Source organism: Homarus americanus, unplaced genomic scaffold (assembly GCF_018991925.1).
Source record: "Homarus americanus isolate GMGI-L3 unplaced genomic scaffold, GMGI_Hamer_2.0 scaffold45562, whole genome shotgun sequence".
In the NCBI taxonomy this organism is placed as follows: domain Eukaryota; kingdom Metazoa; phylum Arthropoda; class Malacostraca; order Decapoda; family Nephropidae; genus Homarus; species Homarus americanus.
In genome coordinates this window covers 129,021-151,997 of record NW_024744839.1, presented here as the reverse complement: position 1 = coordinate 151,997, position 22,977 = coordinate 129,021, and the positions used below count along the sequence as shown (strand labels likewise).

Below are 22,977 nucleotides of genomic sequence, written 5' to 3'. Positions count from 1 at the left end.
GAATCAAAGAATACAGAGTGTGAGGAAATGGCTCAAAAATCAAGGAAGAGCAGAGAGGCCTTCCAGCAACAAAACAGAAGTATTTACTCTCCCTGATGCAATTAAAACTAAGACTAAGCAGACCAAATGAGTGACTATTACATGGGAAAGAAAACTTAATATTTTATTTGTATATATATATATCATGGAACAGCTTATTTTTCTTATTTTAGTACTGTACTACATATGCTATTGAAACCCCAGTTGCTGGTGCATTAGAGGTAAATCCCTTTGGTAAGTACAGTGAACCCTCACTTTACGCGGTCAATTGAACCCACGGCGGCCCGCGTAAAGTGAGAAACGCGTAAAGTGAACAACAACATATGGGATTAATTGAAATAGAGACCGGGCCGACCCCCAAACTCCACTTTTTCAGACACAATACCTACGTTGTAGAAAAATAACTTCTTAATTTTATGATGGTATGCACACACAATTAATAATTAAGAGAAATATCAATAATATTAGGTTTTTTAACACTTAAAGTAGTAGAAAAGATGGCTGGGCACACGGGGATGGGGGGTTGGTTCCGAGGCAGAGGGCAGATTATTGGCCCTCACCTGTATCACTTGTATCAATTGTATCACTATCCACCATAGAGGCTTGCAGGGCCTCTTTGTCAAACCCCTTGAAGTCCATATAAGTCCATATCCTCACTATCATTATCACTGACTTGGGCCGGCTGTGGTGGGTGGCGGGTGAAGAACTCGGTAATGTTTTGATGACTGGGCGACCTTGTGCGCACCCTGCTCGCGCCGCTCTCCGTGTAAAAGGGTACACACACCGCGGAAAGTGAGCATTCCGGTTTCGGCAGGGTACCGCGTAAACGTGGAAATGCGTAAAGTGAAACCGTGTAAAGCGGGGGTTTACTGTATTAAATTTTGAATTCTCACAAAATACAGTGCCAAAAAAAGCTGAGGTACCTTTTAGTTTCTCTTCTCTCAATAATGGTGCACAATTAAAAATATTAAACAAATTCAAGTTTAGTAACAAGTAAATGTGTAAAGGAATTTTTAACAATATGCATGAAAACTATTGTTGCAATACATGTTTGGTTTTGGGTACTGTGTATTTTAACTATTAGGCGCTCACGAAATGAGTAACAATGTGAGAAATTAAGTTAAATACAGAAAAAACTTCCCGGGTAGATGTTTCCCAATCACATCCCTTACACTGTTATGAAAGCACGAGGAACGTTTTTAAAGATAGGAGTAAGGTGATTATATATGAGCTGCTAATGACTGATAACTTTATCTCAAGATAAGTCTTTACCTTGGGTCAATCTGTTTTGTGGATAATGTTATTCTTTTCCCAGAAGCCATGGCAGCTAACACAGGGTAAGCTTATAATGAATAACTTATCACTGGTATCCGGGTGACTAGTACAGTGAGGTAATGAAAAGGGTAATCATTCAGTAAACAGTTACTAGTCATCGAAAAGCTGATATGTTATTGTATTTGGTTAATTGCAAATTATTAGACACATGATAAAAAAAATGACCTGAGGAAAACTTTATTTTTACCAAAAATGGTTCTTTGAGAAAATTTTACTTGAGTAACACAGTATGATATTTTCATAGTAACAGATTTTTGCCTTACGGAATTTTCAAATTTACACCTTAATTTCGGGTTATGGAAAAAAATTGCCCTCTTGGAATTTTGAAGAAAAAATTGCATCTTATAATCAAAATTTTTACAAAAATACCTGGAATATAAAATATTATGTGTGAATGCATCTGTGGTGGCCACAAGGTGATTAGAAGGTCGCTCACCTTGTTTGCTAGCATTCACTGCAACAATGAGCTGCTCAGTTAAAATTCTTTCCTTAGCTTGTACAGGTATTCAGTTTTGCATCTGTGCTTAGGACTTTATTTGCCCTTCTGGAATTTTGGTTAATTTATTAAGATTTCCAAAAGAAAAAGTCGTGATATAGAACAAATAATTTCACCGAAATTATGCAATTTATTTCATGTGGAGTCTGGCTTAGCTCTACTGCCTCTCCAGCTGGTAGCAGCCACAACAACACTGTTAATACTCATTTTGAATACTTTGCCCAAATTGTGTTCAGTTATGCATCTACAGTATGTTACTGTGTACCCTTGTTCAAGACGAGTGGAAAAGGACCATCAAGTTGAAGTGAAAGCATTGGTGATAAAAAACTCCATAAAGGAATTGCATTGGACATTAAACTTGATGGTTTAAGGAGGTAACTCTGATCCCACAACCTCACCTGACTACCTCCAGCAGCACTCATCATTTCTGGTAATTAAAATTCAAGTGTTTTGTTCATTTATCATCATGGTACAGAATGCCCTGACAATTCGCAGACCTCGATTATTTGCGGATTACAGCAAATGTTATTCGCGGATTTGGCTATTCGCAGCCATTTTGAGAACCTGACCCCTGCAAATTTTAAGGACCTACTGTACATCATGAATGATTTTTTGTATGTGGTTAAAACTGTCTTAATTTCATACATATACTGTATGTGCTTGTACAGGTATCACATTTTTGGGCCTAAAAAAAGTTTCCTTAGGGACGCATCTCCACTTTTATAATGGAAGTACAGTAATGTATATGGGAAAAATGGTTTCGCTTTATGAAAAAAAAATCGGGAACGGAGCCCTCCTGTAATCCAGGGATGCCTTATTTTGTGCGCTAGTGAATTCTTTACGAGAAATGGTACCTTTCAGAAACAAAAGACCAGTTATATTATTATTAAAATCCCAATTATTTGGCTAGGGTTGTTATTTTAAACCAAATCACCCTTTAACCAATCATCCTTCCCTTTCCATCACTCCCATCAGCCTCAAAATGTAATTGGCTTGGATAAATTAAGTTGATCAATGATTTTTGTTCTTTAAGGCTGTCATGATACACCTTATCTAGTCTTGACTCCAAAGTACTCTCACAGTCGTATCATTTTGTACATGAGATTTAATAAAACAGTACGATTCTGATCTCCTTAGAGATTAAGGGCCGTATTGATAGTCATTACGACGATAATGACGATCACGATCATCATCTCGATGATCGTGTGTCGGGATGCAACCACCCAACGCTGAGTGCCATATTCCTAGACACTTACATGAGCGTGTAAACACGGCAGCTCGTGTCGGATGGCAAAATTTTTTTTGGCCATGCGCGCGTGCCAAATGTATTATTTCACATAATTAGAAAGACGATTTAGAGAGACATTTAGTTGTTATTTTAAACCGGCACAATAATATATTGTATAATATATTTTTTTAATAAAATTGATCTTTATTATTTGTTCGAAACAAAAAAGATAATTTTCTTCATCTGAGTACTTGGCAACAATGTTTGCGCGCGTGTTATCAAACATGGAGGTAGTAAGAGAACGTTCTGCAGCTCTGTCTGAAACCCAACACATGTTCCTGTCTCACAAGTCAATGTTCCTGCCTCACCAGTCATTGCTCCTGCCTCACCAAACATTGCTCCTGCCTCGGCAGTCAATGCCCCTGACTCACTATCGAGTGATATTGCCTCACCCCCTCCTGCTCATGCTTCCAACCAACACCTTTATTCAGTGTCCAGGGCATCTGGTTCTCGGCCAAGGAGCAAACCAAGGCGAACTAGGAGGGTGACAAGTATCTATGAAATGTGTAATAAAAGACAAGAAGAGTTACATAAATCTAAGTTGTACAGATTGAATAGGGAGCATGAGGAGGAAATGAAACTGAAAAAAGAAATGATGTTAACACAAAAACTACAACAAACTGCAATTGCATGGATTGAAAAGACAAATGAAAAATTGAATAATTCTTTGGATTTGTTAGATAGTGTTTTAAGGAAAGCAGGAGCTGCATATGATGCCATGGCTAAAACATATGAATGATGTTGTAATATTTCAGAAATTGGCATCTAAAGTAAAAGTTATTCGTTCTATTTCTTACATATTCAACTAATTTTATTTGAAGGAAATAAACATACATGTGTTTATTTTGACAAAGGTTTTTTTGTTTACAAAAGCTGTCATAAGTATGGCAGGTAATTATTTGTGGGGGTGAATATTTATAATATACATAAAGGCTGTGATTTTCAAAAATTGAATTTATTTCCTGTGATAAAGAATAAAGTTTTGTTTGGTGTATACAGGTATTCATAAGATATGTTATACTGTGCAAAGTACTGTACAGAGGATATGTTTCTTTTATTAAATTTTATGCATTGATATAAATAGCTGTAGAGAAGGAGTGAACCATTTCTTTTTGTGCCCAAGATAGAAATATTTTCATGTCAGTTACAAATATTGTCCAAAGTATGGCAGTTAAGATTTATTTTTATATATCTATAATATAAGCTGTGAATTTCAGGAAATGCAGAACTATGTATAGAAAAATTATAGTTTATTTTCTTAATTTTTACACATTTATAAAAAAAATAAATGTATATTTCTTTCCTTTTGTTGTCTTCATAAAACCTCACAGGTGAATTACCTTACATATTGAGTTATGCTCCAGTATTAAAGACCACAGTGAAGTAAAAAAAACTATATTACTGGGCCAAAAACTGTGATATTTTCCTTGCTAACTCAAGATAGAGTGAGCTCACTTGGCTTGCCTCATTCCGGAAAACATAAGTGAATTTCCCGGTTCAGATGGTTGAAATTTTATTACTACTACGACAAAAATATTGTATGAATGAATAAAGATAAGAAACATAACTTAAATGATAACAGAAGTAATTGTTAATTGAAGATGAGGCTCACAGCACAGACAGCAGTCGGAGCTGTGATGTCAACATTCCAATAATGTTTCAAGTTCATAACAGTGTTGTGAAAGTTCATTTATCCGTATTAACACTTCTTTTAATTGTTCTTATCAAAAAAAATAAAATAATTCGACGTAGACATCTGTAATATAAAGTACTGGAAGAACTTTCATAAAATATAATGATGATTATTATTTGTCGTAAGGCAGCTATCGGTGGGGGTAGCCACCCGATGTTGTTTCCAACATTTCAGGGATATGCGTACGGTTCCCTTCCGATACCTCGTTTATCGGGATGACTATTAATAGACCAGCACGAACACTATCAATTGGCATTGTGCTTCGTAATGACTATCAATCCGGCCCTAAGTGAATAGGAATGTGTCACGAAGTAGCCATCAATTAATGGTTGTAGAATACAGTTTTAGTTTGGGGGTTCTACCACATAACTTAAAGTTAGTCCCTGGGGTTGTCCTCCTTCAGTGTCTCCTAGGGTTAATCTGCTGATCACTAGATATAAATGTCAGCCTTCCTATCACTCTACCCTATCAATATCCAATAAGGGGAACACTGGGGGAGTACACTGAGAAGCTTGATCCATGACTATCCAATCTGCTCTCGGTATGTTGAGGCCAGAGTCTGTTATTTTGAATCCAAGTTAACTTTTATTCAAACTCCTTGTTTTTTCCTCAGTTGCAAGTTATTGATTAGTCTTGAACCCAGGGGAAGAGGGAGGAATTCTGAGCTGTTTGGCTATTAAAAAAAGAAAGAAAAAAGGCTGGGGGTTTGTCAAAACAACTGAATTTTAGTTTATTTGGGAATAAAAGTAATTTCACTGCTGAAACTATCATTTTCTGTAGGTAGTCAGGTAGTCTTTGATTACCTCAGAGTGGCAACCCTGTTTTGCCAGTTAAGAGGGCACTTTGAAGTCCTACATATAATGTTCAGTTCCTACACAGTAAAAGTGGGTTTGCTATAGGAAGGATATACACTATACAGCCATAAAGATTGCTTCAAATTTGTCACTTGGAAACTTGGACACCATGCCATCGAATAATCACATGCAACCAGTATTAGATTTACAAAGGGGCCATTGGGGCCATGGCCCCAGGCCCCAAAGATACAAGGGGCCCTTCCAAAAAATTTCACGTATGTATTATAAAAATTTAATATTTCACCATAATTTTGTGTACAAAAGATATACTGTAGTGACCCCTGTGACCCCTCTAACCTCAACCTTATACAGGGTATTTTGATATCTGTATCGTTATGAAAAATACCAGTTATACAAATATTGAAATGTAAACGAATGCTGAATGTCTTACTTAATTTCAGTGTCTTAGATTACAACTTGCTCCAACAGTTTGATGAAGAGTGTCAGTATTGGCAAAAAGTCCTAAAACATGTAATTGGCCTTTTAAAATTCTTGGCTGTGTGTGGTCTTGCTCTGAGAAGAACAAATGAGCATTTTGGCTCAGGAAATGATAGAAACTTCTTTGGGCTGATTGAACTGCTGGCTTAGTATGACCCCATTTCTTGAAGAACATTTGAAAACACACTGGCAGACCTTCGTATTTGTAAAGAACCATGTATGAAGACTTTATAGATATTATTGGTGACATGGTGCTCTTGTAGATGATGCAAGAGATTAAAGATGCCAGATATTTTTCTTTTTCAGTGGAGTCTGCACCTGATGTCACCTATATAGATAAGCTGACCCTCGTTGTTAGGTATATAAATAGTAAGGGACCTGTTGAGAGATTCATAAAGTATATCCCCTCTTCACTCACATACAGGAGAAAGCATGGCTGAACTTATTCTTGAATTTTTTGCCTCTCGAGGCATTAACATCGGATATTGTCTTGGTCAGTCATATGCTAATGCAGCCAACATGAGTGGAAAGTACCAGGGTTTACCGGCATTGATCAAAAGATAATGCAAGTATGCTGATTGTGTACCATGTGCTGCACATTCACTCATGCTGGTTGGAGAGGTAGCAGGTTCCTGTTGTATTGAAGCTATTAATCTCTTCTCCTTTGTAAATAAGGTCTACACTTTCTTTTCTGTATTCACAAACAGATGGAAAATTTTGACTGACAAAGTGGCTCCACTGGGCCTGAGTGTAGTAAAGCAATACTCAGATACATGCTGGTCAGGCAGACATGATGCAGTCTAAATCCAGCACTGCATGCAACTCATGCAAGTGTGGAAAATGTCTGTAAAATGGTGATGATAATGATGAATTGATGATTCTGTCATTTAGTGGTGACCTGGAATGAAACATCTGCTTCCATAATTCATTAATACAGTAGTGTGCCCAGCTTTATGTCCCTCATCAAATATAATTGGAAGAAATATAACAGAATTCAATCTATCCACTTTTTTGTCTGTCTCCCTGTCTTTGTAAATGATGGTTTTCATTTGATAACTTGATTTTCTGCTCACTGATTAACATGAGAGGTCACTTTTGTATTGCTCATGAGTATAAGGAGGAACTTATTTATTTTAGTTCATACTGTATAAATACGGTGGAGTTTATCTACTATAATTACAGTATACAGTATGTTTACATATTGGTCATTGTACTGTACAGTAGGGGGCAGTGAAATTTTGCTCAAAGCTGCACTCTTCAGGCATTGTTCCTTATACATATCTAAGACTCCATGCCAAATTTGAAGCTGATATGTCGAGGTTTAGTCTGCCGCATTTTCTACTGAAATTTTTAAATTTACCTACAGTACTAGCCAAACAGCCGCTGTGGCGGTGCAATGTTCTGTTCAGTGTTTATCAACTTTTTTTTCATATGTCTTATTTCATTTAAGTTGTCTTGTTGCAGATGAGTATGGTGCTCTGTCTATATTGATTATCAGCCTTTTCTCATTTCATTTCTCAATGTTGTGTGACAGACACCAGTTCACAGAACCGGACAAGACTCCCTACACTGGCTGCCGCTTGTGACCGATACTTGATTAGTAATTATGCTGGAGCTGCCACTGCTACTGCCACCTTAACTGACTATGGCATTATCACAAAGGATGACAAGAGTCAGGTTATTGGACCACATAAGCTGCGGGATGCGAGACAAAAATACCGATTTAAGAGGCAAGAAATTGAGATGGCTAGTTTAGATTATTTGACGTCACTCTATTTTGATGGTAAGAAGACCGCCACTCGTGTGATGATAAAGAATGAGAAGACCGAGAAATGGAGTTCGAGGATGATGGTGAAAGATCATTATGTCATCATGGTTGAGCCTGGCAATGAATATCTCACACATGTGACTCCCAAGACTGGACACGGAAAGCAGATTGCCAAAACTATTCACGAGTTTCTGGTGGAGAAAAATCTAACCCAGCAGCCCATTGTGTGTGTTGGTTGTGATGGAACCAATGTAAATGTAGGATCAGAAAATGGAGTCATTCATCATCTTGAAATGTTACTTGGTCACCCGCTCCATTATTTCATATGTCAGCTTCACGGAAATGAGCTGCCTTTCCGCGCAGTTTTTTATCACTATGATGGTAAACCAAGTGGTCCTGAGCATTGGCGTGGTCCCATTGGAAAGCAGATCAAGGAGTCTTTGTCTGAGCTTCCAGTTGTCGCCTTCCAGCCAGTCAGTTTCCCTGATTTCCCTGTGTTTAATGATGAAGTGGAGAAAGATCTGTCCTGGGATCAGAAATACCTGTATAGGATTTGTAAAGGAGTTATCACAGGTGTTGTTGAAGATGACTTGGCTGCTATTGAGCCAGGTCCTCCCTGTGTGTCAAGGTGGAACACCTTATGGAGTAGAATCCTCAGGCTGTATGTAGCAACATCAAGACCCAGCCATGAGTTGAAAAGAATTGTCATTACAATAATAAAGTTCAGTGCTCCAATGTGGTTTTACATCAAGATACACCCTTATGTAACACACGGCTCAAGGAACGTATTCCAGTCCCTGCTATATATGAAACACCTGAATAGTGAGGAGGAGACGATAGTGAAGAAGGCTGTCCAGAGAAATGCATACTTCGCCCACACAGATCAACTTCTTCTTGGTATGTGTGCAGATGAGGACATGACTGTTAGAGAAAAAGCTGTCTCAATGATAAGAAAAATTAGAGAGGAGAATCAGCAAAAGGAAGAATGCACTGGCAGATCTGAAGAGGAGGAGGAAGATTCTGATGCTGCTGTTGACGAGAATTTGTTAAACTATACTGATGAGGAGGGTAAAGATGGAGATGGGAATGAGGATGTGCCTCCTGTAGTCAACATGAGAAAGATGGTGACTCCGAAACTAAAGTGGCAAGCAAAAAACTATCATTCCATGATTAACTGGAGGAATGAACTCAAGACTGAGCCTCCTTACATTGCTTCTCTGTCAAATCTACAGGTTAATGACATTCTTGAGACACCATTAGTGGTGCCCAAGTGGCCAAACAGCACTCAGGCAGTCGAGAGAGGCATAAAAGTGATGACTGAAGTGCACTGAAGTGACGGGATACGAATCGAGAGATGGATATATTAGGCAAAGATTATTGTCTAGGAAAATGATGCCAAGGTTCCGCACAAAAAAGAATTTCAATATGAACTTGTAATGATTTTCTATACGGTGTACCTGTACATGTGAATTAAATCGATGTCACCCATGTAAAATTTATCATTATCCTGGAAAACATTAAATGACACCTAATTTATGGTATACACTAAAAGTTGACAAAAAGTCGTTCGCGATGCGGCAGGGTAAGTATGCATGAAATGGCATGAAATTTTGCACAGGTGTTTGTTACAGCCATACAAACGATGCCTGAAAAGTGCAGCCTGCAACTCAAATAAAAGTGTTTTTTCCCTGCCCCCTACTGTACAGTATATTTCTTCCAGAAAACTCGCAGGCCGTACGTTGTTTATCACCGGAGCCAGTAGAGGTATTGGTAAAGCCATTGCCCTCAAAGCTGCTCGAGATGGGGCCAACATTGTAGTGGCTGCGAAAACTGCAGATCCTCATCCAAAACTTCCTGGAACCATCTTCACTGCTGCTAAGGAGAGTAAGTACAAAATTAACACTGCTAGTGTGTACAGCTCCTCCCCGAATTACGACCTACTCGACTTATGACCACCCGCACTGATGACCTGTCTCAGTCGTACCAAAATTTTGTCAAATTACGTATTTTCGAGTCCCAACGTCAGTACACAGAGAAAATTTTCGTTTGTAATTCGCTTTAAAATGACTGGCAAGCTTAAAAGTGAGAGTTTTGTGGTGCTGAGAAGAAAAAGAGACACCCATTTTAGATTTTCTATGTACAGAGGTATTATTTAAGCATTTTCGACTAACGACCATTTTGACTTACGACCTGGACTTGGGTCCCTAACCCCGTAGTAAGTCAGGGAGGAGCTGTATATAATAACTATAATATTAATTATCACCTCTATTTACTTCCTACCAATTATTAAGGGTCCTGGCAAACCTTGTCATTACTATAGGGTTTTGATAATTTTAATGGCATGAAAGACTGCCGAGACAGACAATGTTTGGTTTTGTTGATCAACTCACTGTTCACGGAACCTGGTATAAATCATGATTCAGATTTCTGGTCGAGCTGTTGCTTTGAAGATTAGGTACATCATGTTGAAACTGTGGGAATATTAAGAGGTTCATGTGTGTATTAAAACACTGCAACCATACAGAGCGGTCCATTCTTTGATCCTCTCGGATTCTTGCTATGCTCCCCACCATCAACAGCTCCTGGCCTCCAAAACAGTCTCCATGGGATGAACACTGAGAAGGATAAGATGTTTGACTGTGTTATTGTATTTTACTGCTATGTTATTGAATTTGTATAATGCAATAAGATAACTGGTAATAGAATGTCAAATACAGTACATGTACGTACCTCTGTTTTAGCAAGTAAAAAAAATGTTTTTGTGTGTTCTACTTTGACACTTTTGATGCATCAAGAGGAAAGGATATTAGAACAGAACTCGCATTCAATATGTACCTGTTATTCTGCATAGTTTATGTAAGTAAGACAGTGCACAGTGACAGAGTCAAGTGCGCAACGACAGAGTAACCAAGTGAACCGTAACAGTAGCCAAGTGCAGAGACAGTAGCCAAGTGCATAGTGGCAGTAGCCAAGTGCACAGTGACAGTAGCCTAGTGCACAGTAATAGAGAAGCCAAGTGCACAGTGACAGTAGCTTAATGCACAGTAACAGAGTTGCCAAGTGCACAGAGACAGTAGCCAAGTGCATAGTGACAGTAGCCTAGTGCTCAGTGACAGAGTAGTCAAGTGCACAGTGACAGTAGCCTAGTGCACAGTGACAGAGTATCCAAGTGCACAGTGACAGTAGCCTAGTGCACAGTGACAGCAGCCTAGTGCACAGTGACAGTAGCCAGTCTTATGAGCAAACTGAAATTTGGACATTTAAGTTCATGTGTGTGAAAGTGAAGAAGTACATAACCCCCCAAAAGTTTTATCAGTGTCTGACACAATGGATCTTCAGTAATGAATAGTTATCTGAAGAAGCCAGTGATGCTTTATGTTCTTTGGGATGGAAACCAGTACAGAGGTGTTGACTGGAGCTGGTTCTTGTTTAGGAAATAATTTTTTCTCTCAGACTATGTTATCATATTAGTTCAGTACATGTACAGTGTTTTTTGTCAGATCTGAGATTATTTTGAAACTGTTATAAGACATCTTACCAGCCTCATCAGGTCATACCAGCATGCAACAGTGGCCTTATGGCATGTAGAGTGATTGACAGAAGGTAGTTTTATATGTTTTCACATGAAATAAACATGGGAAGGTAAGAGAAGGGGGATGCATTATATTCCTGATTGTAATACAGTAAGTTGATGCATCAGTTTTATTGGAAGATAGTCTTAAGAGGGCTACTAGAAGGAATCTCTAGTCTAGGGGTCACACTCACAAGAAGTGACACAGGTTGCTCTCTCAGACAGCTGATCCCAGGTGCTGCTTTAGGAGTTTACTTTCAATGGGAATTCTTAATACATGTACTTTGCTTTTGTATACAGTACAGGGTATTCACTTTACCCTCATATGTCTCTAAAGTTTTGTTTACATGAAAAAGCAAATAAATGGACAGTGTAAATGCAAGTATTTATCCACTACAGTTGAATTGGCAGGAGGACAAGCCCTCCCATGTGTAGTGGACGTGCGGGATGAGGGATCTGTGCAGCAGGCCATAGATAATGCCATACAGCAGTTTGGTGGCATCGATGTTGTTGTGAACAATGCCAGCGCCATCTCCCTCACAGGAACCCAGGAGACTTCCATGAAAAAATATGATCTCATGCATCACATTAATACCAGAGGAACCTACCTTGTGTAAGAGATGCATACATTTGTTATCACTGTACAGTCTCTAGATTCTAGATACTGTATACATCATGTATTGGTTATTATTTTTCTTTTTAAGTTAATACAGGGTACAGTACTTAATAATCGTGAAGTTCTGAGACCCATTCATTACTATGTCAGTTACTTTATCAGTGATGGAGGTTATTTAAGACTTACAATTTTGTCTCTAGTCTGTTTATTCAGACTTAGTATTGCAGGGTGATAAATAATGGGTGACAGGTTACCTTATAGCTTCTTTTCTTTTTATGTGTTTGTAACCTCATGGCATAACAAAATACATTTCATGAAACAAGTTTCACAATTACCAACTTCTGTACAAGTTCACCAACCTTCACAGGATTTTGTATGTAAGTTCATATACCCACAATTTTAGTTAAATGTGTCAGCAGGAGGTTCATCACTTATCTATACAATCCATTTTGACAACAATTTTCTCTACAGAGCAAGTTTTCTGTTCTTGTTCTTATCTTGCCCCAGTGATGTAATCCAAGACATTGATGCTTCAGTTATTGACACAATCCATTTCCTTCATGATCCTCCTTCCTCATCTTACCACTTAAGGTTCAGTATCATAAATCCTCTTCACAGACTTTTCATACGACAGGAGGCACTCGAGGTGAGAAATAGAGAAATAGAGAAGTGACAAATGTAAAACAAAACAAAAACTGGAAGCACATTTAATGGTTAGCAATTTTGAAATAAGTATAAACATATAAGAAACACTTCTCAACCTGTTTGTTGCTCTTCATGGTCTAGGCTGGAGTGCCTCATATATCAGTTCTTTTCCTTAGATATTGTTTGTAAATGTCTTTTAAATATTAGAAGTGTGTAGTTTATTGTGTAATTTAAACTTTGTATCTTCTTGCAGATCCAAGTCATGCATTCCACACTTGTTAAAGAGTCCAAACCCACACATCTTGAATATATCTCCTCCTCTCAACATGAGGCCACGCTGGTTCCAGAACCATGTTGCTTACACCATGGCCAAGTATGGAATGTCTATGTGTGTGCTAGGCATGGCTGAAGAATTCAGAGATAATGGCATTGCATGTAATGCACTATGGCCACGTACTGGTAAGATTTTCTTATAGTTATTTGATGCTCTTCTGGTCATTGATGTTTAAGCTTCAAAGTAATGCAGGAATGGAGTGAATATTTTTTACAAGTCCTAAATGTAATGGCTGAAAAGGGGGCAGAGTTAGCCTATGTGTTTTGGAGAGAATTGAAGAGTTTAAAGACTAAAAGAAAATAGGGTAAGTGTTGAAGAGGTGAAACTGACTACCAAGCAAGCTTTAATAGGAGTAAGACACCAGGCCGGGATGGCGTCACTGTAGGAATGTTGAAAAGGGGGGGGTGAAAAGCAAGAAAATGGGTGATGATTGTACAGTGGGCACGATAATAATGAGTATAGTCCCCTGTTCACAGGGAAAGATGATAAGAGTGATTGTAAAAATTATAAATGAATTGGTTTAAGCACATTTAAGGTGTATGATAGGGTCCTCCTTGAGTGAATTGTGGTTCATTCAAGTGTATGTTAGGAGAAGAACAGTGTGTGTTATGAAGGGAAGAGGATGTGTGGTAAGATGTATAATTGAAAAATGTCTGGAGAAAATGAAGAATCTTTGTGTTATCTATACTGTACTGTATTGATCTGGAAAAGCATAAGTTTAATTAAACTTTATTGAAAAACAGTGAGGGAAATAATGAGTGTTTGGTATAAAAATATTAATATCCCCGTTAGCCAGAATCTTCGATCCATAGAACTCTCCAATAACCGGGGGAAAAAATTGTGGTTTCTGAAAAATTCCAGGAAAAATCTCCATTTCGGGCATGGGAACTAGTTTCCGAGGATGGAATCACTTGCATTTCGGGAAAATTCTGAGGAAATTCCGAGAAAATCTCTGTTCTGGGCATGGGAATGAAATTCTGCATCATGTTTACAACATGAGGAAACGTTCCGGTAGCATGGGTGGGTAGGCTCAGAGTGCTCGTGAGCTACAATTGGCTACTATTGATGTGTATCACAGCCTATCTCCTCAAACTCTTGTATCATAACATTCTTAGTTTATTGTTAGCTGCCATTGTTCAAGTTTGTTTGCTCACTCACTGCTGTTTTTGCATATGATCTGTGTTGTGAAGTACTGTATTGTACATTACTTTACCAGCATATAATCACCCAAGAATACCATTCAAGCAGTGTTAATACATAAAAAGTTATTACAATTATGTGCTGTACATTTAGTAAGGGTGATAGTACTGTACATAGCAGAGTGGACAGTGTATGCTAGTGTGTAGAGGGTGTATGTACATTATATAGTGCATGTACAATTCCTCCTTCATAGAAGAAGAGGAGAGTGACAGTTAGCAACACCTGCTACAGTAGTTGGTACAGGACAAAGGCACTTTAAGGCAAGTCATCCTTTATCATCATATCACCATTTAGCCTGCCTATATCACAAGTTCAAGACGACAGCATCCTCTGGCAAGTACAATATACCTGTGTACAGTACAGATATCCCCTGATTTAAAATGGAGTTACATTCCTAAAAACCCCATCGCAAATTGAAATATCGTAAATCGGGATCATTTTAACATGGGGTTCAATGGGATACGTTCCCAGCCAGTCTGACGCCCACATGTATTGTACAGTATTACAGAAAAAAGAATCCTATACTAATAAAATAACTAAAAATCAATTAAATAACGCTCGCCACATCATTAAGAACAAGCCTGGCCACTTCACAATGTCAAGCTTCATCTCTAGAGACAAGGTTTTCCTGAGTGCCTTGGCCTTCACAGGTGCAGGATCCTTCAGCAACAGCTTACTAGACATTTTTAAAGTGTAAATAAATAAAGATCTGTCTGTCCGTGTGTGATGCATAATGTAGACTCGAGGAAAACTTTCCCTAGCACCATGAAAAATTCTGAGGGTGTGTGATTTTTTCCAGGGAGGAGAAATCCGTCTCCATACCCAGAAATCTCTCATTCCCGAAAGAGTTCTGCACCAGTTATTCTGGCTAATGGGGATGTCACACAGTATATAATAATTTGTTGAATTCTGGTTTTTAATGACAGAAAGATTACATTAACCATGGTGTTAGCCAGAACAAAATACAGTCAGTCCTCGACTTATGACTGGGTTAGGGACCGACAACCAGGTCATAAGTCGAATTGGTCGTAAGTCGAAAATGCGAAAATAATACATAGAAAATCTAAAATGGGTGTGTCTTTTTCTTATCAGCACCACGAAAACTCTCACTTTTACTGCAGCAGTCTTATGTCCGGGTGGTCGTAAGTTGAGGAGTACCTGTACACTACCAAAGGGATACTTTGGTATTGTTTCCATAGTTTTTCATTATTTCATGGATGTAGTAGTCAGAGAGAAAAGTGTGATTTTACAGGCTAGGACAGACACTGGAGTCATATTTCTCTGTTCCTTGGAATTATTTTCTCTGATAATTCTGTTTTACTGCTGAACACATCACCCAGACCCTGATGGAGGAATTCATACATAATATAAAATGTTTCGACTCCCCAAATGGTTCAGTTGTTGCTACATTTCAGCTGTAGCTAATAAGAAAAAACCTATACAATTCCAGTCCATTTGAACAAGCACTCATTAACTGCAATCATGTAATAGATTGTGCTAAAACAATTAAGTTACCCAAATCAAACTCTGCTTAAAGTATCATCCAATATGCTGAACAACCCAAACAATAGCACACTATTTTGGTCCTCTAGTAATGGTTTGACCTCTAACTTCAGCAACCACTTGTCCATTCCTCCTCTCAAATTATCTGGAGGCAAGCTATTTCTGCCTCTTATTTAACCCTGCAGGAGGAGGGGCAGATGATCCTCTGCTGGATCTGAAAGGGCATGAAACTTTGAACATAAAAATTTGAAGAAAAAAATTGTGGACATAATAAAAACCACTAATGTTCCAGGTTTGGAAACTATTGCCCCACATTCCCGAAGTTCCTCATAGGTTTTTTCCATTTTGTCCAAACAGTTCATATTTCAGTCTGTCCCTCTTTATGGAAAGGTGTCATCACTTATTCATCTCCAAAGAAAGGTGATAAATCCAATCCACCAGATAAATTGCTAAATTTCCAGCACCTTAACAAGACCTAAGATCTTTTAAATGGTAATAAATATCATGTTCTCGATCACCTTCAAAATAATAATTAACTCGGTGAATGGCAGTGTAGCTTCTGCAGGGGGCACTTTGTTGCTCATCTTCTTTCTTATACTGTACTTTCAATCAACCAGTCAATAGACAAAAATGGTGAAACCCATGCAGTGGCTCTTGACACCTATAAAGCTCTTGACACTTTAACAATGAACCTCACTTGAAAATTTGATCTGGTGACCTTTTTTTTTTTTAGTCCCTTTAATTGTTATTTTTCTTCTCTCTAAAGTCTTCTCTCTATCTGTCTGTCAGTTTTAATGCTTCTCTAGGTTCTCCACCAATTCATTTTCTTATATAAATTAATGATCATCTTTCATGTACAAGTAACACAATCCCAAACAATAACTCATATATTTTCACACCATTTTTATATACAGTACTGTATTTCAGCAATCATCACAGCAGCCATGGAAATGTTAGGTGGTAGTGGCATTGATAAACAGTGCAGAAAGCCAGAAATTATGGCTGATGCTGCTTATGTCATGCTGTGCAAGGACTCCAAATCATACACTGGAAAATTTGCTGTGGATGATGACGTCTTAAAAGCTGAGGGAGTCACAGATTTAGACTCATATGCTGTTGATCCAAGTAAGTAGTGCTTCTATAACTAGTGTATATATTGTAGGAATTTTCATGTTTTCAAAGCAGATTGCCAGCATGTAGGTGTCTGCCAAGATTTTATATTTATTTTAAATAGAAGTGAATAAAGATTCATCAGATTACAAGATGTTAGTAAAAGGATGTCCACACTTAACTTGGAATTGATTACAAACTCTTTTGTTTTCCTAATATTTTTAAAACTTGTCATTTGGGTTATACTGTAAATCCATATGAAAGTCCCACATGTGGTTTATCTTTGTCATTTCACACAACCAGACCTTTTTCAATTACATGTGCACCAAAAAAAAAAAGGTTTTATTTTAGCTTGTTTTGGGGGAGATTTTTTTTTCCATAGGAACACATCTTCATTTATATAATGGAAGTTTATGGGAAAATAGGTTTAAAGTTGTGGACTATTGACAGAGCTGACCCTAGGGGATGCAGGCCCTCTTTAGGCCATCTGCATTACCGTATCCACTAATATATATACTGTACATATATGTAGAGCATGCATGCATGCATACATACAAATACAATATCATGCAGTCATAAAACTAAAGGAAAAGTTAAATTTCCTGGTTTATTGGAATAATTACTGTAACCGCTCATCGGAGCGATTGTGGCTGTACAGGATAATAACACCCTCTACGTTGAAACAACGAATATAATTTGTCCAAAACCTGTTGAATACATCTTACATGTAACAACTGCTGATACATCAGGACACACAATTTGAATAATATGATCAATGTACAGCACATAACTACAGTAATATCTCCGTTAGCCGGAATCCCTCAAACCCAGAACTCTTTGATAGCCGGAATTGAAATTTGCCCCGAAAATCATTCAAAGCTGGAATTTTCCAAAAATTTCCGACTTTAGGAACAAATTTTCCGAGGTTGAACATCGAGAGAATGGACGAGTTGACGGTTGGAATTTTTTCGTAAGATGGCAGGTCAATGGGTAAAGAAAACACTTAAATTTACTATGATAATGATATTTTTTTAAATAAGTTGGGCCAAAAAGTCTCAAAAATAAGGGTTAAAGTTGCTTAAAAGTCACGTGACTGAGAAAAGCTCTGTGACTGGTTGTGATGTCACTGGTAGCGTCGAGCCGCCCTGCGGGAGGCAGCCAGCTGTGGTGTATGTGTTGTTACCAGCAGAAATACGGGACTTGTGGCCATATACAATGTTGATATACATAGGCATATCCTTATTTTTAGGTTAAAATAAATTACTGCTCAAGTATTCATCGTGTGTATTTACTGGTTGGGTGCCAAAATGATGCAAAAGACCGATAACTCCAACATGAAAGTTTTCATCACTGTTCTCTATTTCATGTCTGGAAAATGTAAGTTTTCGTCACTGATGTCTGTATTTAATGTTGTGGAAGGACTAGGGACGACCATGGCCAGGGGATGGGTTTGAGATGATCAGATGACAGATGTAATTTAACGTGCTTCATAGCTGGATGGCGGAGTTCTTGATATTACTCTACAATCATAAAGACATCTACTTTGGGTAAATTTCTTTCATCTGCCTTGATGAACCCTGGAAGTAGTTGACCAACCTTCTCTGCTGATCGGGTCTGTAAATAAATATTATTAAATAATTATGTATTGATTATAATTAATTGTGTTTTACTGTTCAACATAGTTATACTATTTTGATTATATAAATATTACTAAGCACACATTAGCTAATTCAATGGATATTAGCTTACACTACTACAAATTTCATAGTACAGTATAAACATTCCAAACAATATTGGTATTATTTTGGTTTTGGTCATCTGGGGAACCTTAAAATTCTAAGTATAGGATTAAATACTTTAAGCAATAACACAAATTATCTCTACGGGATTTCTGTCGTGAAACATTTTTTGATCGCATAAGAAAATACAGGTCTTAGGTTAGGTTATTGTATGATTAGTTATAAGGTTAGCTTAACATACATCGGGTGGGGGGGGTTAGTAACTCAAAACTTGTGATTTCCGATAAAAATGAAGGTCTAAATCGTTCATAACACATCACGAATCATCAGACAAAAAAACATTCTGCATGTCTTAGTACAGGGATGACCAAAACTTAAAATTTACCCAATATAGCCAATCTCGAATCTAAGCATTTAAATACTTATGGTAGTTAAAGTAAAATTTTACCCATTAATTAATATAAATAATGATATATCCCAGTGGTTCATTAGTGAATTATCAAAACAATAAAATCACCATGTTGTCATGTTAACTAGCATCAGGCATTCTCCAAACAAAGTCCAGACAATGTCATTACTTCTAAATTAACTCGTATCTCCATCTAGAACTGATATACGTACTCTGTACATGCACTGAAAAAAAAAGAAGAGAAAGTGTACCAGGTAAGAAAACATGACAGCTGAGCTGGTGTGAACATGGAAGTTTTTTATGTCCATAAGAATGGAGGAAACTGCAGCGGGCCTATTGGCCCATACTGAGCAGTCTCATTTACATCCAACCCCTTTCGCTCATATATCCATCTAACCTATGTTTGAAGCAGCTCTTCACGGCACATTTCTTCTCTTAGGAAATGTCCATGACTTGGATCATAAAAAAACACCCTTAAAACTTACCTGAACATGTCATTTGGGGTCTAAAGTGGCCATCCTTTGTACACCTACGACTGCAGCTGTGAGTTTGATAAAAAGTGCCGTCTGCAGGGTGAGTGGTGACGTCATTGCAAATGGCGACCCTGTTTCTAGAGAAATTAACTTATCTCTACTATTATAGCAGGACTTTAAACTTTTATTGCAAATTATATACAGTCAACCCTCGCTTTACGCTGTCCCACATTCCGCGTTTCCATGTTTACGCGGTACCCTGCTGAAACAGGAATGCTCACATTCCGCGGTGCGTGTACCCCTTTACGCGTAGAGCGGCTGGAGAGCCGCGCCATTTTTGGATTCAAACCTGCCGCCATCTCTCCCGCCATCCGCCATGTTGTGTAAGCTGCGCGAGCATGGTGCGCACAAGGTCGCCCAGTCATCAAAACATTACCGAGTTCTTCACCGCCACCCACCACAGCCGGCCCAAGTCAGTGATAGTGATAATTATAGTGAAGATAAGGACTTGTATAGACTTTGAGGGGTTTGACAAAAAGGCCCTGCAAGCCTCTATGGTGGATAGTGATACAATTGATACAAGTGATACAGGTGGGGGCCAATAATCTGCCCTCTGCCTCGGAACCAACCGCCCATTCCCGTGTGCCCAGCCATCTTTTCTACTAATGTAAGTGTTAGAAAACCTAATATTATTGATATTTCTCATAATTATTAATTGTTTGTGCATACCATCATAAAGTTAAGATAATATTTTTACTACAACATAGTTGTGTGTCGTCAAAAAGTGAAGTTTGGGGGTCGGCCCGGACTCTATTTCAATTAATCCCATATGTTATGTTATTCACTTTACGCGTTCCTCACTTTCCGCGGCACCCTGTGGGTTACATTAACCGCGTAAAGTGAGGGTTGACTGTATACCGTATCACTCTACGAACGTGGCAGAGTGTATTTCATGTGTTTACTCAGAACTGTAAAAGCGTTCATTATCTGCAAATGTCTTGAATAAAGACGAAAGTTAAAGTATTTTTGGGGGGGGACGTGATCTGACCTGACCTACTATCAGGTGGAGGTAGGGTGGGGGATTAGTGGTCTCGTATTACTGACCTGATGGAATGTCAGGTCACCCTTTCTTGGGTAGGAGATTAGTGGGTCTCATGACCTGAAGATGTCTTTAGTAAATATGAAAGCTAAAGTATTTTTAGGGAGATTGTTATAAGTATAACTAACAAAAGATTGTACCCCTTCAACATTACATAGCATTTTAAAATATGGAGTGAGAAAGCAAAAAGGTGTGGGTGATTAGTGAGATGGAGTGGAAAGGAGTGGTACCATGCACCAGTATTGCTAAGCAATAAGCTCCTCAACAACTGATCTTTTAATTTGCCTCAATGCAGTCACACTACAAGACCCTAACTGGATGCTTGTTGTCGTAATTCCCGTGTTTTGTGTGTGTGTGTATGTTTTTGTATTTTGTGTGTTTTTTGTGTTGTGTGTGTGTTTTTGTGTGTGTTTTTGTGTGTATATTTTTGTTTGTGTGTTTTTGTTTGTGTGTTTTTGTTTTTATTCGTGTGTTTTTTGTTTGTGTTTTTTGTTTGTGTTTTGTGTGTGTGTTTTGTGTGTGTGTTTTGTGTGTGTGTTTTGTGTGTGTGTTTTGTGTGTGTGTTTTGTGTGTGTGTTTTTTTTTGTGTGTGTGTTTTTGTGTGTGTTTTGTGTGTGTGTTTTGTGTGTGTTTTGTGTGTGTGTGTGTGTGTGTGTGTGTGTGTGTGTGTGTTTGTGTTTGTGTGTGTTTTGTGTGTGTGTGTGTTTGTGTGTGTGTGTGTGTGTGTGTGTGTGTGTGTGTGTGTGTGTGTGTGTGTGTGTGTGTGTGTTTTATGTGTGTGTGTGTTTTAATAATAATAATAATAATAATAATAATAATAATAATTAACGGTTTATTGAAAAAGTTCTGCAGCCCGAAGGCTGAAAATATACATTGGACATAAATGACTTATTACATACATTGGTGGTTTAACAAAAGCCTTCATTAGAGAAAGGTGAAGGAACATACAGTGAACAAACAGATTAATGTAGGTGTTCAACAGCAAACACGTAGTGTAGTAACTCCCTCCCAGATGGTGTTAGGAGGGACCTCACGTGGTGTAGTAGTTCCCTCACAGATGGTGTTGTGAGGGGCCTCACGTGGTGTAGTAATTCCCTCACAGATGGTGTTATGCGGGCCTCACGTGGTGTAGTAATTCCCTCACAGCTGGTGTTATGAGGGGCCTCACGTGGTGTAGTAATTCCCTCACAGATGGTGTTATGAGGGGCCTCACGTGGTGTAGTAATTCCCTCACAGATGGTGTTATGAGGGGCCTCACGTGGTGTAGTAATTCCCTCACAGATGGTATTATGAGGGGCCTCACGTGGTGTAGTAATTCCCTCAAAGATGGTGTTATGAGGGGCCTCACGTGGTGTAGTAGTTCCCTCACAGACGGTGTTCTATGAGTGAGGTGTGGTCCCAGGCCTTCCTATCGTAGACGGATTAACACTTCGCTGGTTGTAGGGTCGGGCCGTTATCACTGGGTACCTGGAACTTCACTGTGTGAAGGTCAACTTGGGTACCACTGTTACTGTTGAGTTGTTCTCACCGACTTAAGCACTGTTCACCACTGTTCACCTCTGTTTAACACTGGTTCCATTCCTTTCCTAAATGAAATAGTAGCCTTCTAAGCGTGAACTGTTGATATTCCGGTGGGAGGAGGGTTCAGGGGAGGGAGTTGGTATAGGCCAACAACAGTTGACCTGGCTGCTCGAGAGGAGCACCAGAATGCGTCTTGACCCACCGGTGTGTGTGTGTGTGTGTGTGTGTGTGTGTGTGTGTGTGTGTGTGTGTGTGTGTGTGTGTGTTTGTGTGTGTGTGTGTGTGTGTGATATGTATGTAATTAACGGTTTTATTGAAAGAGCTTGGCAGCCAGAAAGGCAAAATATACAATTACATAATTGGGGAATGGGTTACGAATTACAAATAATATACAAGTAACATAAGTGACACAAATAAGACATATAATAACTAGATGGGGAAAAGCTCAAACTACAGTTCATTTCAACATAGTGACAGTGTAAGGAGCAGTGTTTACTGGGAGTGAATACACTGATTTATTACAAGTTATTGATAATTTTTACAATGGTTAGGACTGGGCTGTTCTTATAGCGATCAGTTCGTGCACGTATGGGCTGGATGCGGTTGTGGTGTCGAACAGCAATTCTCGGACAAGGGATCTCAGGTGGTAGTAGGAGCCGGTGTCGAGGATGGTGTAGAAGCTTCTTACCAAATTTGCAGATGAGGTCGTGGTGATGGTCAGTGAGAGTCGAAAGGGTCAGTGTGTTGAGCGCTTCTTGATATGTGGAGTAGGAAGGGGAGAGAATAATCTTGCATGCCCTCTTTTGCACTTTTCCTAGGTGTTTACGTTGTGTGGCATTTAGGGAG

The 22,977-nt window shown here is 38.6% G+C and overlaps 1 protein-coding gene across 2 annotated transcripts in view; it reads left to right on the top strand.

Annotated features, from left to right (window-relative positions):
- The window catches only part of LOC121878235 (hydroxysteroid dehydrogenase-like protein 2), a 52,091-nt gene that overhangs the window by 9,440 nt on the left and 19,674 nt on the right, over positions 1-22,977 (top strand). Inside the window, exons 1-5 of one of the 2 annotated variants that reach the window (XM_042384329.1) lie at positions 1,358-1,376; positions 9,632-9,795; positions 11,882-12,095; positions 12,997-13,202; positions 16,708-16,905. In XM_042384329.1, the coding sequence (XP_042240263.1) occupies positions 1,360-1,376; positions 9,632-9,795; positions 11,882-12,095; positions 12,997-13,202; positions 16,708-16,905 (799 nt within the window). In that variant the 5' untranslated portion in view covers positions 1,358-1,359. Of the gene's footprint in view, positions 1-1,357; positions 1,377-9,631; positions 9,796-11,881; positions 12,096-12,996; positions 13,203-16,707; positions 16,906-22,977 lie in introns of those variants that run through there. The other variant, XM_042384328.1, reaches the window with a different exon arrangement.